The sequence below is a fragment of the Tursiops truncatus genome, chromosome 3 (genome assembly GCF_011762595.2).
Source record: "Tursiops truncatus isolate mTurTru1 chromosome 3, mTurTru1.mat.Y, whole genome shotgun sequence".
Taxonomy (NCBI): Eukaryota; Metazoa; Chordata; class Mammalia; order Artiodactyla; family Delphinidae; genus Tursiops; species Tursiops truncatus.
The window spans coordinates 133,723,169-133,742,469 of record NC_047036.1 but is presented as its reverse complement, the minus strand read 5'-3'; the positions used below and the strand labels follow the sequence as shown (position 1 = coordinate 133,742,469).

The 19,301-nt window shown below is 40.8% G+C and overlaps 1 protein-coding gene across 4 annotated transcripts in view; it reads left to right on the top strand.

The window, feature by feature from the left end:
- Positions 1–19,301, top strand: part of EBF1 (EBF transcription factor 1) — a 394,775-nt gene that overhangs the window by 353,617 nt on the left and 21,857 nt on the right. For all 4 annotated transcript variants that reach the window (XM_033853521.2, XM_033853519.2, XM_033853517.2 and 1 more), the window contains exon 11: positions 8,395–8,483. In XM_033853521.2, the coding sequence (XP_033709412.1) occupies positions 8,395–8,483 (89 nt within the window). The remainder of the gene's footprint in view (positions 1–8,394; positions 8,484–19,301) is intronic.

Genomic DNA, 19,301 nt, shown 5'->3' with positions numbered 1-19,301 from the left:
AAACACCATCATCCATTACACAGCGACAACCATCCTCGTCTCATTCAATTGAGCAAATCTGGCTTTGAAACCTAATCATAAACGATGAATTAAAAAACAAACAAACAAACAAAAAAACTCCAAAATGAAAAAGATTGAAAGGCAAAAAAAAAAAAAAAAAATTCCTGGAGATATTCAAGCTTCTGTTTGCTTGAGGGATTTAATTTTAGTTTTATACTTGCATCAGATTTGGAAATCTAAATTAAGGATCCTGGAAGGCCAAGCTGTACAGAGCACATCATATGCAGTAACAGGGGCAACTTTTCTCATCAACTTTATCACAATTAGAGAGCAATACAGTTTTCCCTAATTATTGTACATTCACCTACTTCCCATTTTAGATAGAGTATAACCCTCCAGGGCAAAAAGTGGGTCTGTTTAAGAAATGCTCCACTTCTGCCAGTGAGTTCTCACCAAGGATCGTCTAGAAAATACCAACTGGTTGTGGTATGAAATAAGTTGGTTTAATGTATCTCAACGGCATTATGTGTCTCTGTTTCTCAAAAGACAAATCAACTTTAGAGAGCCAGGCTCAGTCCTGTAAGGAGAAGTTGATGAAACAGAAAGCACCGTTTCTTGATTATTTGTGGGGCAAGTTTAAAATGCCAGGGTGGCCTCTCCCACAGGTTTGTGCCTGTTGACATGGTGAGCTTTAAGAAATCTGGCCAAGTGATTGTTTACCCGTGTGAAGTCAGGAGTCTGGCACCAGGATTCCTCGTCGTGCTGGATTTCTGTTTCACAGATACTTAGTAAAAAAAAAAAACAAGTGCCATTTAATTGATTTGGTAGCTGGACTTGTCAATATGCTGCAAATTGCGATTTATCAATATGAAAATAAAAGAGTCATCTTGGCATAGTGAGTGAAGCACTGAGGGTTTTGTTCTGATTCATGCAGCCAGCTCTTTCTGTGCCTCAGTTTCTCACCTTCAAATTGGGAGTAATAAATTTTGACATTTATGTCAAGGGCATATTGAAAGACTCAGTGGGATAATGTCTATAAAACACTTTGATATTACTGGGAGAAGTGTCTTGTATGACCTCGGGGTATGTTTGAAATGACACTTCTCCAAGTAAAATCATTGTGATCGTTAACATCTATTAAAAACGTTCATAGGTCCTTATAACTTAGAGAATAATTGAGTTCAGGATGCACAGTCTTAAAAATTTGTTTTCTTCTGCAGATGCCTTTAAAAGTAACCTGTCAACATGTAAATTGGTATAAATTTGAGGAAGGATAGTTAGAAAATATATGTATCAAAAGTCTTGAAATGTACATATTCTTTTATCTAAGAATTTCTCCTGAAAATTTTGAGGAAAAAATACATCCCCATTAACAGGAGATTTGTCGCAAAAGTTATGGCCATCCATATAATTACAATATGCTGCAACCATTAAAAAGAATGAGGGGGATATAAATATGTATATAATCTATATTTATATAAAACAGTATTGTAAGAATGCCCGAAAGCCTACATATTAATAGAAATAGTGATTATACATGAGTATATGTATTATGAAGCTTTTTTCCTTCTTTGTGTTTCTTTTGTATTTTTTACACATTAAGAGTATATTCCTTTTAGACTTCGAAAAACAGTAAAGCTACTTCCATTTTGAAAAACAAAAGCGAGTCACTCAATTCTTGCTTCCTGCTCTTGATTGCTTTTGCTTCTGGAAGAGTTATTCATTTCCTAACATATGCAAGTCCTTTGCGTTCCAAGTGACAATCCTCAGGGTCTTCCATCTCTTTCTCCCAGAGCCCCTGTCTTTTTTCATCCTGGGCTCTGATCCACTTTGCAGATCTCTTTCTCTCTTCAGTCTTTACCTTGCAGGCTCTGGCTCCAGTCTCTGTAAAGAGAACGTAGCCGCACAGGCCAACAATACCTCTGATGGTACCTTCGGTAGAGAGAAGTATTACTTCCTGTGCTTGATTTTTGAATCTTAGTGTTGTTGCTCCACATCAAGAGGTTTGAAAACTACAAATAAGAGATCAGAGCATGTTGAAAGCCAGTTTGGAAATGTTCCTTTGGCTCCTACATTGGTAAATTCTGCCCATGTTGGCTTCATCCTGACACCCTTCTGGTTCAGTTATAGCTTTCTGCAGTTCAGTGAGCCTCTTCCCGAAGCTCTCCTGAACCTCCTTCCTGAGGCAGGGTGCCAGGCTGTGAAAGCTTTTCACACCGAAAGTAGGGGCTCTGCTTGCAAGGGACTTGGTGTTAGGTTTCTTAGGGAATGTATCCCTTCCAGGAAGAGATGACCCGGAATACCATGTGTGCACTGAACATCTAGGCGAGGAATGAAACATCCAAACGGCTGGAAAAGCAACACATTTCTTCCTTGACCGTATATCTGGCTCTTGTTTAGGTTTCTGGTTGATTTTGCGGTTTATATCTTTTAAAATCAGTCTTAAAGATAGGTTTGTGAAGATAACTTCCTGTTTTATTGTTTACCTCTGGTTGTTAATTTAGTGACTGAGGGAAAAATAGGGCCATTATGGAACAAAAAGACCACCTAACACATATATAATAACTCTTATGCCCAGCATGGATCTGCCTTGAAGGGAAATGCTCTGCTGTATTCCTTTAGTTCAAATATAGAATAGTCACCAGGGAAGCTTGGAGACCCAGGTGCTGGTTTTATCATTGCCTTTGCTATGAGGCTTTATTTATTACTTGGCATAGAGTCTAGATATTTGTTTGGACATTAAATGGCAATAGAATATAAATATTACCTTTCTAATATCTGCATTTCTTTTTATTTCCAGTCAAAATGACATCATGTCACATAACCATTAAAAAAAGGAAATTAAAACCCCAGAAATATGTTAAAGCGCTACAGTGAGTCACTGAGCTATAAAAGCAGTGGAACTCTGCGCGCTCACGTTGGAATGGCACCCAAACCACTTTTCCCCTGATGTTCGGGAACACAACTGTCCTGCCTTTCATTTCCATTGTTTCCAGGGATAAGTATTCCAGAAGTTAAGGAGGACTGAGGAGTGTTTTCTCTAAAAGGCAACTCTGAAAAGAGAAAAATCAGTTCTAATAACTGAGAATGCATTTGTCTTGACTACATGGTTTTAATTTGCAAATAAATCCCCTTAAAGAGAATTTTCTTTCTTTGATGTGTTTGTGGATAAAAAAAAAAAAGAAGACAACTAAAGGCATGAAAAGGCCACAATTCACATATACATTTGGTAAGGATTTACCCATTACCAGATGTTTTGAATGAATTTTATAATCTTGTCATTATTAGTAGGACATAAAATCTAGTTGTATTATTCTGAATTTTCTTTGCATATAGCATTTCATGCTGCATGAACATTTGGACACTGTAAATAGCTTTGTATAACCAGAGTTCTTCTGTCTTGACCAGAACCTTGGTTGAAGCCCAAAGGGGAAGGGCTCTGCATAGACTGGTTCTGTATGGAAAGTTACTGGTTTCCTTTAGGGGAGTCTGAGCTTGTGAGACTGGGTAGGTACCCAAAACCATTTATAAGCTGACCCCACACAAGGCCACATGAAGTGGTTTAATGTTTTTTAAAAATATTTAACTAACTTTTCCCTTTTGAAAAGTAATGACTTTGATACAGCTGAGCCTGCCCCATGCATGGGTCCCCTACTTCCTCCCTATACCCATTCCCCAGTATCCTGTCATAGCTGTGAGAGGACCCTTCTGAAATCTCAGCTGATACATCTGCCCTACAAGCTTGCTCCTGTGTAGAAGCATTTAATCTTGCCTTTTAGGAAAGTTTCACACTTCCTGTAGGATATGTACACAGCTCCATGAGGTCCTACTGAGGTTACTCAGCGAATATGTATCTACCTCTAAGTTTGAACAGGACAGTGGAAGACATCTTGAATGCGAATCTTTGTGGCTCCGCAGTGGCCTGATCACTCTATAAATCCACGTGGTCCTGTGAAGTGTAGTGTGAGCCTAGTGTCAGAAAAGAGGAGCAGGGCTTCCCTGGTGGCGCAGTGGTTGAGAATCTGCCTGCCAATGCAGGGGACACGGGTTCGAGCCCTGGTGTGGGAAGACCCCACATGCCGCGGAGCAACTGGGCCCATGAGCCACAATTACTGAGCCTGTGCGTCTGGAGCCTGTGCTCCGCAACAAGAGAGGCCGCGATAGAGAGAGGCCCGCGCACCGCGATGAAGAGTGGCCCCTGCTTGCCACAACTAGAGAAAGCCCTCGTACAGAAACGAAGACCCAACATAGCCATAAATGAATTAATTAAAAAAAAAAAAAAAGAAAAGAGGAGCAGCGGTGGTGACCCACCATCTGACCATCAGAGAGGCAAGAGAACGGATTGCTGAGCAGGAGGGAGGCCTGGCCATGGGAGCTGGAACCAGGTTCCAACTCTACAATCATAGTAGTTCATTTCTGAGGTGAGATTATGTACACCTCTCAGAAAGTTTATTTTTAAGGGCTTATGTGACGTAAAACAGTGAATTCCTACCAGTGACATCTGAACACTTGGTAGGCAGTAGAAATGATTATTGAGTCAATGGACAGTTTATTATCTCGTGGAATGTTTTTAATGCCCTCACTGGTCCCATTTTATTATGCTGATTTAAAAATTGAGGCTTTTCTTCTTTGGGATTATGGATTTTGCTAAACCTCTGAGCCTCCCTTATTCCGTTACCACCCCTAACTGGTTGAGGAGAACACCCTCTCAAACCCTGTTGAAAGTGTGGGTTAGGTGCTTGGAAGTGGGGTGACACGAGAAGCTCTCATCATTGCATTCCTTTTGCAGTTAACAGTTTCATCTGTTTTTTCTTTTTACAACCTAAGATACTCATGCTTTATTTGCGGTTAATTATGCGCAGTTAAATTTTTTTCTTTCTCTCCTGGATTCTCGGAATTGTCTCAAGTTTTAGGGGGGAAAACTTGACTAGTCCCACTTCTTCTTCTGGTGCCCCCTGAGCCCTGTGCTTGAATACAATGAGGTCACTTTGTTGAAGGATTAACTTTATATTACATTCTTGCAGAGTAGATGTATGTCCCTAAGGTACGACTACCCCCACTGATGAAAACAAATATGCCATTCTTTATGATTCCTCCCCGTTACTCTCTCTGTTGATTTTCAGAGAGTTTATGAATAGTCACATATTTATATAACTGGCCAAAAGTATACTACTTATTTTTCTTATGGTCTGTAATAACCTAGGCAATGTTATTAAAGGGTATACAGACCCTTTTTCAGGCAAAGCTTCTTATGTCATTACTTTATACAAGCAGGTCAGATTCCATCCTGGGAACACTCTCTTGCTCTTAACCTTTTTCTCTGATTATAAAAATAATATATGTTCATTGTGGAAAATGTAGACAATGCACAGCCTAAAGAGAAGGAAGAAAAGCACTTCAAGACTCACTTCTTAGAAATGACTACTGTTAGGCAGTTTATACACAGAAACCTTTTCTGTATTCTCTGTATATGTTCATTTTTTTAAAAAGTAACCATATTGCACATATGCTCTTGTAATCTGCTTCTTGACATAGCAATATATTTTATGCCAGTAAATTTATTTTTCCAAAAGCATTGCTTTTGAGGACTGCATCATATTCCTATGGGTGTGCCGTAATTTAACCATCCCCCTCCCTAGACAATTAATCTGTTTTCAGGGTTTTTTTTTAAAGTAACAATCTCTATCAGATGGCCCCTCTCACTCAATAATTGGTTTAGTTTTTTTCTTTAGTTACTGCAATCAGAGAAATCATCAGGCACCTTTGAATTTAAGACAACGAACTTTGCTTGCATATCTTTAGCGTTACCTTTGTTTACAGCACTCGACAATGCCACTGTAATACTCAATATGTAGATTGAGGGCAGGTTAATATAGTAAAAAATACGAGTGTAGAGCAAATCATAAAGGCATGGGAAATAAATTAAAAGCCTTTGTCCCTCTACTGAAATATTTCCTCTCACATAGCGTACTTCCATAGACTAGATGCTTATTTTTCTTTGAATAATGAGTTTAATATATCTAATTCAATTACTCTTTCTGGCAGCAGAATGACTTCTCCTGAGCTCTTTAGCTATTAGTTCCATATGATATTTGAATCAGTTCTTTTAATTGTGGATACTGAATGTCAGTCATTCTGTTGTGAGTTGTTCCTATGGTCAGAGAAACATATCCTCCCCACCCCATACATCAGTCATTCAATTAACAACCATGGGTTTCTTGACACAGTAGGAATTAATTCATTATGCAAACAACTGAAGGGGTGGGTCAACAAGTCAAGTTTTATTGGTGGCTTACACTGGAAAATAAAACCAAGAATTAGAATTTTCAGGATGCTGAATCATATCTTCAAGTGTTAAAATGATACATTTAATTGCCTAAAGCTCTTTTTATGGTTAAACATCTTTGTTGGCAATTAGCATTATGGGTGGGAGATAGATGTGATATACAGCTTAACCTGGGGCTCATTCCTGTCATTCTCGGGCATTTCTTTATTAAATACTGGGATTTTATGAGTCACAGCTTCCCTGTGTAAAGAATTGTATGGCTTTTTTTCTACAAGTCTAATTTGAAAAAAAAATTTTTTCTCAAGGGTTTAGAAAGTAATTCATGAAATGGGAGGAACAATAAATATTGTGCCTTAACTCATGTACCACTATAGAGAGATTTGGTACACCTGGGTGTAATTTTAGTTAATTTCCACAAGAGGCAGGTTGAAAGTTTACCGTTTGGAAGGGGGCGGGGAGAAGGTGGGGGAAATGGCTAAACCTCATATTTGCAAAAATGATTACATTGTCTTAAATGGCTACTCTATTAACAGCTTCAACAAGCATTGCATTTGGGAAAAAAGATCTTCTTAAAAAAAGTTACCTGAAGTTCACTCCAACTTAAAATATACAAGTGAGGAAAAAGTACTTACTCTGATTTATATGTCTTTTGGAGGTGTAATTATTGGCTTTTTACTCACCTATGTAAAACAATGTACTTTTGTAAATGGATTTCTGGCCACTTTATGCAGCCTTTTTTTTTTTTTTCCTCCTTTTTTTTTTTTTTTACATAAAAAGTAAGCACTGTCAATCAAGGAATTTTAAGGTTTATTTCCTCTTTAGAAATGATTGATAGCCTTTTAGATTTACAAGTTGACAAGTTAAAGGGTTCTATTGGTATAATTATGTACTAAATTCACAGTCTTTCAATTTAAATGTCCTTTTAAAACCACAAGATTATCATACCTGTATTTTGAAAAGTGGGCCAGTCAGTTTGGGTTGGTATACAAATTGCTTCCATTAGCCTTGGGACCTATTTGAATTTAATACAGTTTTTTAAAGTTAGTGGTAGTATGGATCTTACTTTTAAAATTTAGGTTAATGGAAATGCATTTTAAGTAAAGCATGTGGCAACTTGTTTTCTAAATGTATATAGCTAAATGTCAGAACTACAAAGACTGTCTTTTTATTCAGTATGGGAGAAAATATGTGGTTGAGTACTTTGGTTACATGAAAAAAGAAAAGAAGAAAAAAACCCACTCATTACTGAGAGGAGATGGGGGATGTGGGTGGAGGATGGAGCCGCCATCTTTTCCTGGTCAGGCGAGGAAAGCTGGAGGTACTTCATATCCTGGGGAGGAATTTCAAAAGTGATACACCAGAGTCCACTTTGTATCGAGTTGAATTTAAGGATGCTTTGAAGAAGGTGTAATCAATATGGGTACAAGAAGGCCCACTGTCTCCAAATATTACTACAGGTTTGCTCTTCTTTTAGTCTTTTAAAAAAATTCTTCTTGGAGAGCCAGCTGCTCTGAGCTAGTGCTCCGTAGAGGTTAGCCTTTTCCTGAAATAATATTGATACTGGTGAATCAGTCTTTCATCTTAGATATGAGGGTGTCGTATCAAGGGCACTTTCAATACCTGTCTCTTTTCGGACTCTTCCAAGGGTAGAAGAGGCTTTCTGGCCTCTGCCCCACCACACTTAATTGCTCCCGATGGCATTGCGACACTGTATCTATCAGCTGAGGTCCACTTGATATTCTGTAGCTAAGCAAGTACTTTTAATTCTGCTCTTTATACCTGTAGATACCCTCCAGTGTTGTAACTCAAGCTTCTGACTAAAGGGAATCCTAAAACCTCACACCAAGTTCCATTTTACCTTCCATTTTCAACACTGTAAGGAATATAGAATTTGGCCAGAAGAGCAGAGTTTAGGACCTGCGACTCATGTTCTTTTGAGTGAGTCAGTCCCCACCAAAAGGGATCATTCGTCCAATCACTTTATGATCTAATTCAAAAGTCTCAATGAAACTTTCGACTTCCCAGTTATTTCTGCACCATAAGTATTGCAAATCATGTGCTGTTTTATTTCCTGAAATTGTTCTAATTGTACGACTTCTTCATTGCAGCACTCAATGAACCCACCATCGATTATGGTTTCCAGAGGTTACAGAAGGTTATTCCCCGGCACCCTGGCGACCCTGAGCGCTTGCCAAAGGTAGGATACCTCCTCTTTGGGTTAGGGTCTCTGGAAACACGGGCTCAGGTGATTGGCAGAAAACTTTGCCATTGATAAAAGTTAGTTCATAGATAAGCAACTCAATATTTTTGTGCATTGTGTGTTTAGTATTATAAGGTAAGCAATAATCAAAGTAGCAAGCACTTATGTGCCAGGTAATGTTTTACTTATATCATGTCATTTCTTCCTCTAAAAAACCCTCTGAGGTTGGTGCCATTACCACCTCTATTTTAGAGAAGAAGATAACCAAACAAAGAGAGGTTAAATCATTTGCCCAAGGTCACACAGCATGCAAATTGCTAAACGGAGATTCAAACCTCTAAAGCCTGGCTCCTAAGTCCAGGTTATTAATCATTATATCGTATCAGTTCTCAAGAGGAAAAAGAACATTGCTTTTCTACCCCCATGAGGATCTTTACTTTATTTCTGGTGAGGGGAGAACAGCTAGAGCTCAAAGGAAAGCATATTGGCACACCTTGCACCGGGGCTACTAAGACATGAGTCTGTTCCCTCCAGAGGCATCCCACCTAAGACACAAGTGGGAGAAATTAGACACAAATTCAAGGTAGAGCAATATATGTCATACAGCAATGGTATTAATTGCCAATGCAGAAAAAAAGGAAATGCACAGTTATTGGTTTCTATTCTGTACCTGTTGTCAATGTTGGGGATATTCCTATCTCTCTACCCAAGGAACTCGGACGCCCTGTGGGAGAGAAAGCCAAATACAACGCCATACAAAACAGAAAACAATAGGTACATTTAACAAAAGTGCAACCAGAGTTCTGGGAGGACTCAGAGGAGAGAACAGTTAAATGCTATAGAAGTTCAACGAACGGAATTGGTCGAGCTACCATTCACTGTTTACTGACAGCAAAATGAAATTTCATTTACTACACAAGTAAAAATTAGTATAAATTAAATGAGTAGAGGAAAGGTCCTCTCCATGCCACAGCAAGTCTAGAGATATGTCATGTCCAGGTCTGTTTCTGCTCGTAATACACTTATAAAAATGAAGTTGGCATCCTTCCTAGCTCAGCGAACCTCTTTGGGCGATCATTTCATCATCACATCTTACCTGTGGGCCCTGCTGCACTGAAGCGGCAGGACCACTGTCAGAACAGGCCTGTCCAGGAGAAAGCTGCCCCTCCCCGCCGAAACTGATGCACAGATGTGAGGCGCTGGGGGGTGGGTATGGGGCACTGCCTGCCCAGAGAGAGGAAGAACCGTGACAAGCAAATTCTGCCCTCTCCTAGACCCCAGGGGAAGACCCACAGAGCCTTCAGTCTCAACCCTGAGTTCCCATAACAGCCTCACTTCCACTTAGCGCTGTTCACCTTAAAAAAACATCTTGAGAGCATTTCACCTGAGGAAGAAATCATATGATGTGTCGGTCCGTACATATCCTTGTCTTTGAAAGGGGCCTCCATCTTACACCTCCTTCCCTTTCACCCTGACTTATTCTTGGTGAGCAATTACAGAATCTAACAGTAATAGTGAATGGCCCTCTGCTTCCACAGATGGGTGTGCCATGAAGAGAATCACCTTTAGGTTCCTGTCTGGCAAGAACCCAACTCCCATGCATTTCCTATGGGAAAATAATCGGTAATTTTATAGCACGAAGATGTAAATAATGTGTGTCCACCCAATGGTGGGAAGAAGCCATGAGGGCATTGCCAGATTCTTCCCATTGTTTCCATTTGGGGACCATTTTCACTTTCATTTTGGCATTTGATGTCCCTAGAGTCTGCTGAAGGGACTGGAGAGCTCTGTGGTCTGGGTCAAAATTCTTTCTCCCCACCCCCCAAATTCTGAACCTCTCTGTGCCTCAGTTTCCTTGTCTGTCAAATGGAGATGGTCATACTTCCTACTTTTTTGGGTTGCTTTAATCACTCATTTAGCAGTCCACAAAAGGTAGCTATAATTATTTGCCAGTTGAGTGAGAGTGGGACCCTGGCTTCTGAGAGCTCTCCTACCCAATCTCTGCAGAGCAGGAAGTCCTGATTCAGGTCAGCAGTGGAGTGTATGGTTTATCATCTGTGTCTCGGTTTCTTCATCTAGAAAATGGGGGTGAAATAATCGTGCCAACTTCACTGGGATCACATAGGACAAAAAGAAGTAATCCTGTGGGAGCCTCAGCATAATTTCTGGCCCACAATTGCCACTCTATAAATATTGATTGAAAAACAGGAGACAGATTTGGTTTAATGGCTGAGGTCTACAGCAGCCAAGCAATACTTTTCTTATTCATAAAGAAAGGAGAGAAACAGGACTATATGGTTGAGTTTTGTGTATTTACTTTTCATAACATTTTCACGGCTGCACATCACGTTCAGAAATGTTGAACAAATAGCACAGGCACGTGTCACTTTGTCCCCGGTGGCCTGATGGTGAAATTCCCAGCCCCGTTTTCCTGGGTTTGGGAAGAGTAATCAAGGACACAATGGGTTTGTGTGTTAAGGAAACACTCCACAGTGTGCATCCAGCCACTGGACCGTGCGAGGACTTTGGCCAGAGCCCACCCCAGGAAGCTCTCTGTGTGACTCAGATCAGAGTGGTGTCCTCTTGGCTCCGAATGTGAAGGTGGAGCGAGAGTTCAAGAGCAAGGTCAGGAAGTGGCGGATGGAGCCAGCACGAGGTATTCCTGTGGACCTGGGAGATTTATAGTCCCGCTGTCCATTGTTAGGGGGATGAAAACGGGCTCCGCCTTTCTTAGAATCATGGTCAGTGTTTGTAAAACAGGAGTGTTTCAGTGAGCCATGGACCACACACCTTAAAAAACAAACTCCACTTTATTAAACCCATGTGTTTGCGAATAGACAAAGCTAGATTCATACAACCACCCACATATTCTGTCAAATGAAACTGCTCCAAAGACCAAGCAGACAGCTTTCCATGATAATATGCCTTTGTATACTGGCTTGTGCTTTTTCAAAGAACTTGTACATGCGTTGTTTTATTGGAGCCCCTCTTGTGAGAGAAGTCGGGAAAGCAGACATCATCCCTATTTACCAAACGAGAAAACAGGAGCAAGCCGAACCCTTCCTTCTCTGTAAATTATTTTGTCCCTGAAAGCCACCATCAGTGATAGTTGCTGTACACACAAATTTAAAATACTATAATTATGCCAACCCCAGGTGTGCTTTGGTTTCCTTTTTCACGTGCACGTGGAGGAGGGCAGGCGAAGGTTTTTCAGCTGCAGCATTCCATTCTGTGTCATACAGACAGACGTGCCTTCCTCTCTGGATCCTGGCAGGAGGGAGAGGAACATGTGACCAACTTTGGGGCAAAGGTTGACTTTTCTTATAATGTAGAGGTGCGGAGGATGGGGACTGTGGTCGGTCAGAAACGCTGAGATGCTGAAATGCACGAGGCCATCCAGAAACACTGAACAAGGAGCTGTCTCTGTTTTGAAGGCCAGAGGTGCCTCTGTCCCCTTTCGATTTGTAGTTGTCTTCCTGAGTGGTCAGTGAGCATTAGCACAAAGGCACCGAGCTTGGCTGGCATTCCGTGTGTTTGCAGTGAATCCCAGGGAACAGGTAACCTTTGCGTCATGCCCTCGATGTGCCTGGCACGGCTTTATCAAGGTTTTTGAAGGGTATTGAGGCCAAGAGAGTGGGCTCTCAGGTCAGATGGACGTGGATTTTGAAAACCACTTGCACTGCTCCGTGCACGGGACTCACCCTTCTCAGCCCCCGTTTTCTCCTTTGTAAAGCAGCTGTCCCGCAGCATGGCTATTGGGCGTTAATGAGATAATGTACGCAACGAGGACTCTCTGGCATATAGTGAGACTTCAGTAAATGGGGGCTACTATTCCCTGCAAGATGGGTACTCCCCATTTCACAGGGTCAGAGTTCCCAGAGGGCTGGTGGCATGCTACCACTCACAGCAAGCATATGGGAAAACTGAGATTAGCACCTGGGGCCTCCGGCCTTACTGCATCAAGTTCCCATTTCCCTCCCAGGTCTGGAAACCCAAATACTTCTGCCTTGAGGTGACTGGCTTCTCTCTCCTGTCTCTCGCCTAACCTCAGCCCCTTCCTACTCAAATACGCACCAGCTTCTCTCATTCCCCACCCAGAGGGGTTTGCGTGGGGACCTCCACAGGGCAAACGTGTTTTTTCTTCCAGAGCCAGTCCCTCTTTTAGAGAAAATAAGGCAGTTTGAGAAGAGTAACAAAGGCGGCATTTGTGTGTTTTGCTTTATGGAGCTGAAAATATCTGGTAAATTGATCCGGTGGGAGTAATAAATACACATTACTTTATCTTGTTCTTCATGTCCTATATCCCTGAGCCTTGATAGAGCAACACCACTTAATAGACTTAAAAAAGAGTAATTACACTCATTGGTTGTGTGATTTTTCAGCCCTCGCAGCCCTGCCTGACCTTCTAATTTAGCTCACCGCGTCTAACTAATGCATTTATATTCATCTTTTATGAAGCATGTATAGTACAGAATTGACTTTAGAGCCTTTTTCAAGCTGTCCTCCCCGGTTTCCAATCTGGTGAGCAGTAAGGAGAATGGGAACCCTCCATGTCCCTACGTCCGCACCTATAGATAACCCATACACATGGCTCACAGCATTTTCTTTATCCTTTATGAAACATAATAAAAAGTAGTTATTACAGTTTTCGTTTAAAGCTTTTATACATTCTAGCATTATTTACAGCTAAACATGCAGGCAAAAGATGCGAGTGTTTTTAAAATGATTACTGTTAATGTTTCTGCTTGTCAGAAGTACTTAAATTTTCCTGCACTTTGTCTAAAAACTTAGTACTGTTGCCTTTTAAGAACAACACATTTAAAGGATCTTGCAAGTCAGATTTGCAAACACTGCTGACAGTTTGTGATGAATGATATTGCAAAATTTGCAAGATGTTTGTCATTTCGCACAGCTGACATATTAAGGAACAGATTAAGAAACGCGAAACCACTATGGAAAACAACCATCCCAAACAAACCTCAACCAAACCTTGAACCCAGAGAGCACACGCACCAGAATCTCTCACCCGGGTTTTCTCTCCCAACTTCCCACTCAGCCAGTGGAACCCAATTGTTCTCAGTGCATTTTCTCTCACCATATGGTCTCCTCATTACCATACACTAAGAGTCCATATGGGAAACTTGTGAAATGAACTGTATTCATTTTAACTGCCAGATGAGCAGCCTTTTGCTTTGCAAGCTTAGCTTAAGTCATCTGCTGTCTTCGTGTTGTTATGGCAACACGGTACCCATAAAAAATTCTAATCTACTGTAAGTGATCACAGTATTTTAAGTGCTTGCCTATAACTGCCCTCAAAGGGGAGGAAGGAGGAGGGGGTTATCTTTGCCCAAGGAGCAAAGGGTTGTTCTTCACTCCAGCAGGTGTCAGTAAAGAAGCTTGGTGACATGGAGAGTGAGGTGCTGGGGGGTCCGTGTAGCAGGTGTAGTAGATGTGATGGTAAGGGAGGTGGATTGCAGAGGGATGGATGGTAGTGAGGATGGACTGTAGACCCTTTGGGTGGGCTGAGAAAAAACACTGACTGTCGGACACCATAGTTCTCCCAGCAGACACATGACTCTGCTGGTGCGGTGCACCCCACCATGAATAAAACTCAAGGTTCTGAACAACAACACAGGCAGCAGTTCCTCGTGGTAACTTCTCCTGCACTGGCATGCAAAAAAAAAAAAAAAAAAAAAAAAAAAAAAAAAATCCCAGCCTCCTCTTCCTGTACACGGGAATTAGTCATTTCTAACTCTTAATGCTAATTAAGAGTACCTTAAAGTAATGGAAGTAGGCAGCAACATCCTTAAATATAAATCATTTTCACCTCCGCAGGCCACATGATATGTTTCATCTCTGTCGCTCTATCTGTATTGAAAGTGAATGTTTATAGTCTCAGTTCATCAGTTCACATTAGCCTCATGCTGAATATTTAAACACAGAACAATTTGAACACACCACGAAGGAAGGCAGTGACTGCACTTTCATTTGGAACAGCAAGGGCTCATCTAATAATAATTTAGTAAATCAGCCATTTAGTGGCTCGGTTGTGCACTGCATTGTGCCAAATATTATTCAGTTCCACTGTACTCTTGCAGAATTGAAATTCAGCCTCTAGTCACAGGCACTGTTTTTGCTCAATGGAGAGACGAGACCCAAAATCACCCTCCCTAAAGAGCAGTCGTGTTAGTGATTTATCATAAATACAGAGCTGGGGCAAAATAAAACTGGAGTCGGCTGTATACCACGTATTCTAATTATGCTTTTATTGTTTTAGTCTTTATGCAAAGACTATCCGTAATTCAAAACCTGCAGTTGCATCAGTGAAAATACACATAAGAAATTTTTGCATAACCACACTGCCTGTTAGCAGAAAAGGGGATGACTAAGGGTTTCAGAAAAGGATAAAGAAAAACCGTGCATCTTTATCTTCCACACTGTGACACTGGACGTGCTCTCTCGTCTTATTCATTTATTTATTTTTTTAATTTCAAGAAAATCTATTAACATTTTATCTGGGAACCAAAATGACTCAAACAAAAAAATATAGCAACAAAAGCAAATCATGCAGTATATTCAGCTCTTAGGAAAAGAATGCTTGAGTTTGATTCCAAAAACCATTTTGTCTCTGCATTTTCTTGTCAAAAACACACACTATGGAATGCGGTTCTTTTTCCCCCTCTCTCCTCTGTATCTGCCAGAAAACTCACGGGCAAATTCCACTTCCCCATTTCGATGATATGCTCAGTTTAGGGGCTTGGTAGCCCCTCCTACTTATGCTTCTTTCATCAGGGGAGTTTAGCCTAGTTCTGTGCACCCTTGAAATTGTATATAGAATTGTGTGCGTGTGTGTGTGATGAGTATGCACACACATGCATGCACATACGCACATATTTTTCTGGGGAGTGAGATTATAGCTTCATTAAAAAGGCCATGACCCCCACAAAAGTTTTAATTCTCACTTTTTTTAGATTATTTATTTTATCTTTAACTGACTGACTCTGCAGTAAGTTACTCTGTCGTTATGGAATCATGCCCGATTTAGAGATGAGAAAACTGAGGCTCAGAAGGGACCACTCACACAGCTGTCAGGGGAGGCTTTCTACCTCACCGGACATCCTCACCATTAGTCTGTTCAGAATCTTTCCCAGTGTTTTGCAGATAGGATTGCACCTCAAGGAGCACTCAAAGCATTGACTCTAAGAATGCATATAATTTGCCCAAGTTTTCTGGAAAACAAGTGAGGATTATCAATATTATTGCTGCCTCTTGCTCAGTAAGCACTCACTGTGTGTCTGCTGAGCCAGATGCTGGTCTGAACCGTACTTTACAGTTGAGGAAACGGAGGCATGCATTTACAATGCTAAAAAAATGGCAGAGCAAGGATTTGAGCCAACTCTATTGGACTCCAGAGCCAGTATCTCTAAGCACTGATTCCTAGAATTAAGAAAAGGGAATTTTAAGAAAAAAGGCAATTTCGTAAACCAATTTTTTAAAATCCCTCAAGCTTGGCCAGAGGGGGAAGGGGAAGGTGCTAGCATAGACTGAGGGTAGCTCACAGATGGCTTAGCCAGAGGGAAGTGGCAGTAGGAGTTAAAACACACACACATACAAACCTGGGAGATAATTCTCCTTCTCTTTAGCCCCAGAGTCATTGCTGTAGGGACTCTGTAATAACAGTTACTCCAATAGCTGAATTCCGGAACCTCCTTCAAGTTCTTTTAGCACTGAGCTCTTGACAAGGGGGGGACTAAGTTTAACCTTTGTATCACACCCTGTGTACAGGGGCTTTGAATATAATTACTCATTAGTTCAAGAAGAAGTCACAGGAGTAAACAGGGGCTCATTTCTCCTCCTAACCACCCAGCATCCTCCTCTTCAAGACTGAAGCCCTTAGAAACAGAGACACTAGGAGGCCTCTGGCCGTGCTTACTATTTTCAGCCTTGAGTAACACTTCAATTAACCACTGGAGTAATAAGAAGTGAGCCCCAGCAGTCTTGAGGCAGTGGATTTTAATTGCAGTTATAGTCAGGACCATCAGTAAAGCCTTGGGAATCATCATTTACAGATACCGTTCTTCTGGAGGTACATATCATAACTGATGATGTTCAACAATTTAAGAAACCAAAAGCAACTCTATTTTCGCCTTCCTTAGATATCGTTAAAGTCCAGCATAGTTCCAGCCTGCACATAGCACTTACTCAAGTTTAACTACATGTACTTGTCCAAAAATATAAATATACACATACATTTGTATATACACACACCAAACACATACACAGACATACAGGGACATACATACGACAATAAGTCTCTTTGTTCACTCAGTGTTCCTTTTACTTTCAAATTAGATATTTATTGTCCTTTGCCCTAGGGAAAGGGAAGCCACAGCCAAAAGACAAAGAGAAACACAAGTGGTTAATTTCTGGCTTTTGTGTTTCTAAGAGCCCAGGCCTTGGCAACTTAAAAGAGTTTCAAGGGTAATTTTGACTCTAGGCAGTTTTTGTTTCATGTGCTGACTTTACAACCTAGCCCTGAAAAAGCCACCTCTGTCCACAGCCTTCTCTTTAAGCAGAGACTTTCATCCTGATCAGAAAGTCGATTTCCAAGGCCACTCAGCAGGATCTAACCCAGAGCGTTGGTCTTAAACCAGTACAATGAATTGGAATAAGAAGAGCCAGCCAGAGGTTACCAAGTTCAGCTCTGTACCTCCAAGCAGGTCATATTCACAAGGGTGCAGACACCATTTTTCACTGTATTTGTGCCGGGAAGCACCCCAGGCTCCCATTCACCAATTACCATGACACCATTTAGAAGAGAATGCCAGGAGACCAAAAAGAGGGGGAAAGCCATTGTCATCACTCTTCTCAGGAATACCTGGCTTCACAATTTATACTTAACTGCTGACACTTGAAAAGTCAAACATTTTGGTGAAATGAATCAAGTGTAGTGTTTCTTTTATGAGATCCCCTTGCAGGAAAGGGAGGTTTCGCACCTCGTGGAGACCAAGCTTGGTTATCCATCATAGTAAAGTCAGCTGTCCTAGCCAGCTTCTCAGAGGTCACGCGATCGAATCAGCAGCTCTTACAACTATATTATTGCTTACGGAACAGTAATTGAGGCACCAGATAAAAATTACCTGGTCTAATAGGCAGTGAACAATTTTCAGTCAATAAAATTATAAACCAAATCATTCATTTCATAACACTCTGGCTAATTTATTTGTTGACCTTTTAATTTCCATAGCTCTTCAGTGGTATTAACTGCAACTCAGACAAAATCTCTTGTTCATTTCACTTTCATTGATTTTTTTTTTTTCTTTTTCCCATTGAGGCAATAACAGCTGCCTGAAAACAGCCTTTTCCTTTCCACTGTAAAAGTCAGTCATGTAAGTTAGTGTGTCTTACGTTGATGTAGCAGCGTTAGCTTACAACCTACCTTAATTTCATGTGATTCAGAAGTCTTCCACGTTTGTAACAAAGGCAAAGCTTTTGGGCGCGTCTCCAGCCACGCGGCACGATGATACTTAATCATATGTTTGAGAAGTAAGAGGGGTGTCATCTAATCTGAACACAAAATCATCTTTAAAATTAGAGGAGGTTCAGAAGCCCACCCCCTTCAAGCCCCTGCATTTTCTTTAGACTAGAACACTTCCGATGCCTCTTGTGTGAATAGCAGTAGACCCTTTTAAAATATTTGATTCCTTTGTTTTGAATATTTCTGCAGATTTTGATTATGGTTTGAATTTTATGTTTCTTTAAAGACTATGGGCAATGAGTGTGCACTAGAATGTTCGTTCGGTAAGCTTCAGCTGAAGCTTCTTCTATAATAAAATGCTATGAAGTCTTCAGAATGCAGGGTTGTAAAATATAATTGTTACACATTTGGCATTTTATGCCTCCCTAGAACTAACCACTTGCTACCTACACCTCATCTATGCTCCTCCTTTCCATTTCAATTTACTCTAAAGTGGTCCTTAGCCATAATGAGAATGCCCCTTTCAGCGGAAACATGTTTAATTATATCCATGCTAGATGAGAGTGACTCCTCTCGGTCATAGGGCTTCTGAGTAAAGCGTGTTTAAAGTGTGACAATAAAGGTTTCTAATGATCTGCGGTAAGCTCTTCGAGAAGTTCATATTACCAGAAAAAATGAAAAATTTAAGGAATGTCTCAGAGGATCGGAAGCTAAACAGTGCTCAAGTATTATTTTGGTTTGTTTTACCCCTTCCCTCACTGCCCTCATTCTATGATTTTTTAGGATGCAAAGTCTACCACTGTGGAATTTTCCATTTGGCTGAATAAACACAACGGAAGTTGGGACATAATACTACCCTCCACAGAAATACCTCTCAGTCAACTAGTATTTATTGCATTGTACATCCAGCTCTGCAGGATATGGGCTGCCAGAAACTTCCAATCACTTTTTCAGCTTTTAGACTTTCCAATCAGTAGTTTCAGAAGCAAGTGGGGAAAGAGCTAGAAGTTAAAGGCTAGTAAGCTGAATATACTGTTTAAAATTTGGACCCAATAGTAAACTCCAACGTGAGGAGGTGAACAGATCCAGTGCTGATTTCAGTGCCGATAGGTGCTTATCGACTTTAAATCAGGAGTGATTTTGCCGGTCCTCTTCATTTTGTTTTGCTGATATTTGAACCCACTGTATCTTGAATCTCCTGATAGGGCAAAGTAGAGTGGTGATAAATGGGCGACAGGGCAATGTGCAGTGACAGGAAAGTATTGTACTTCTTTCTCGGGAATCACCCAGGTCAACTTGACTTTGATAATTGATGTTTACGTTTAGCTTCTGTTTTC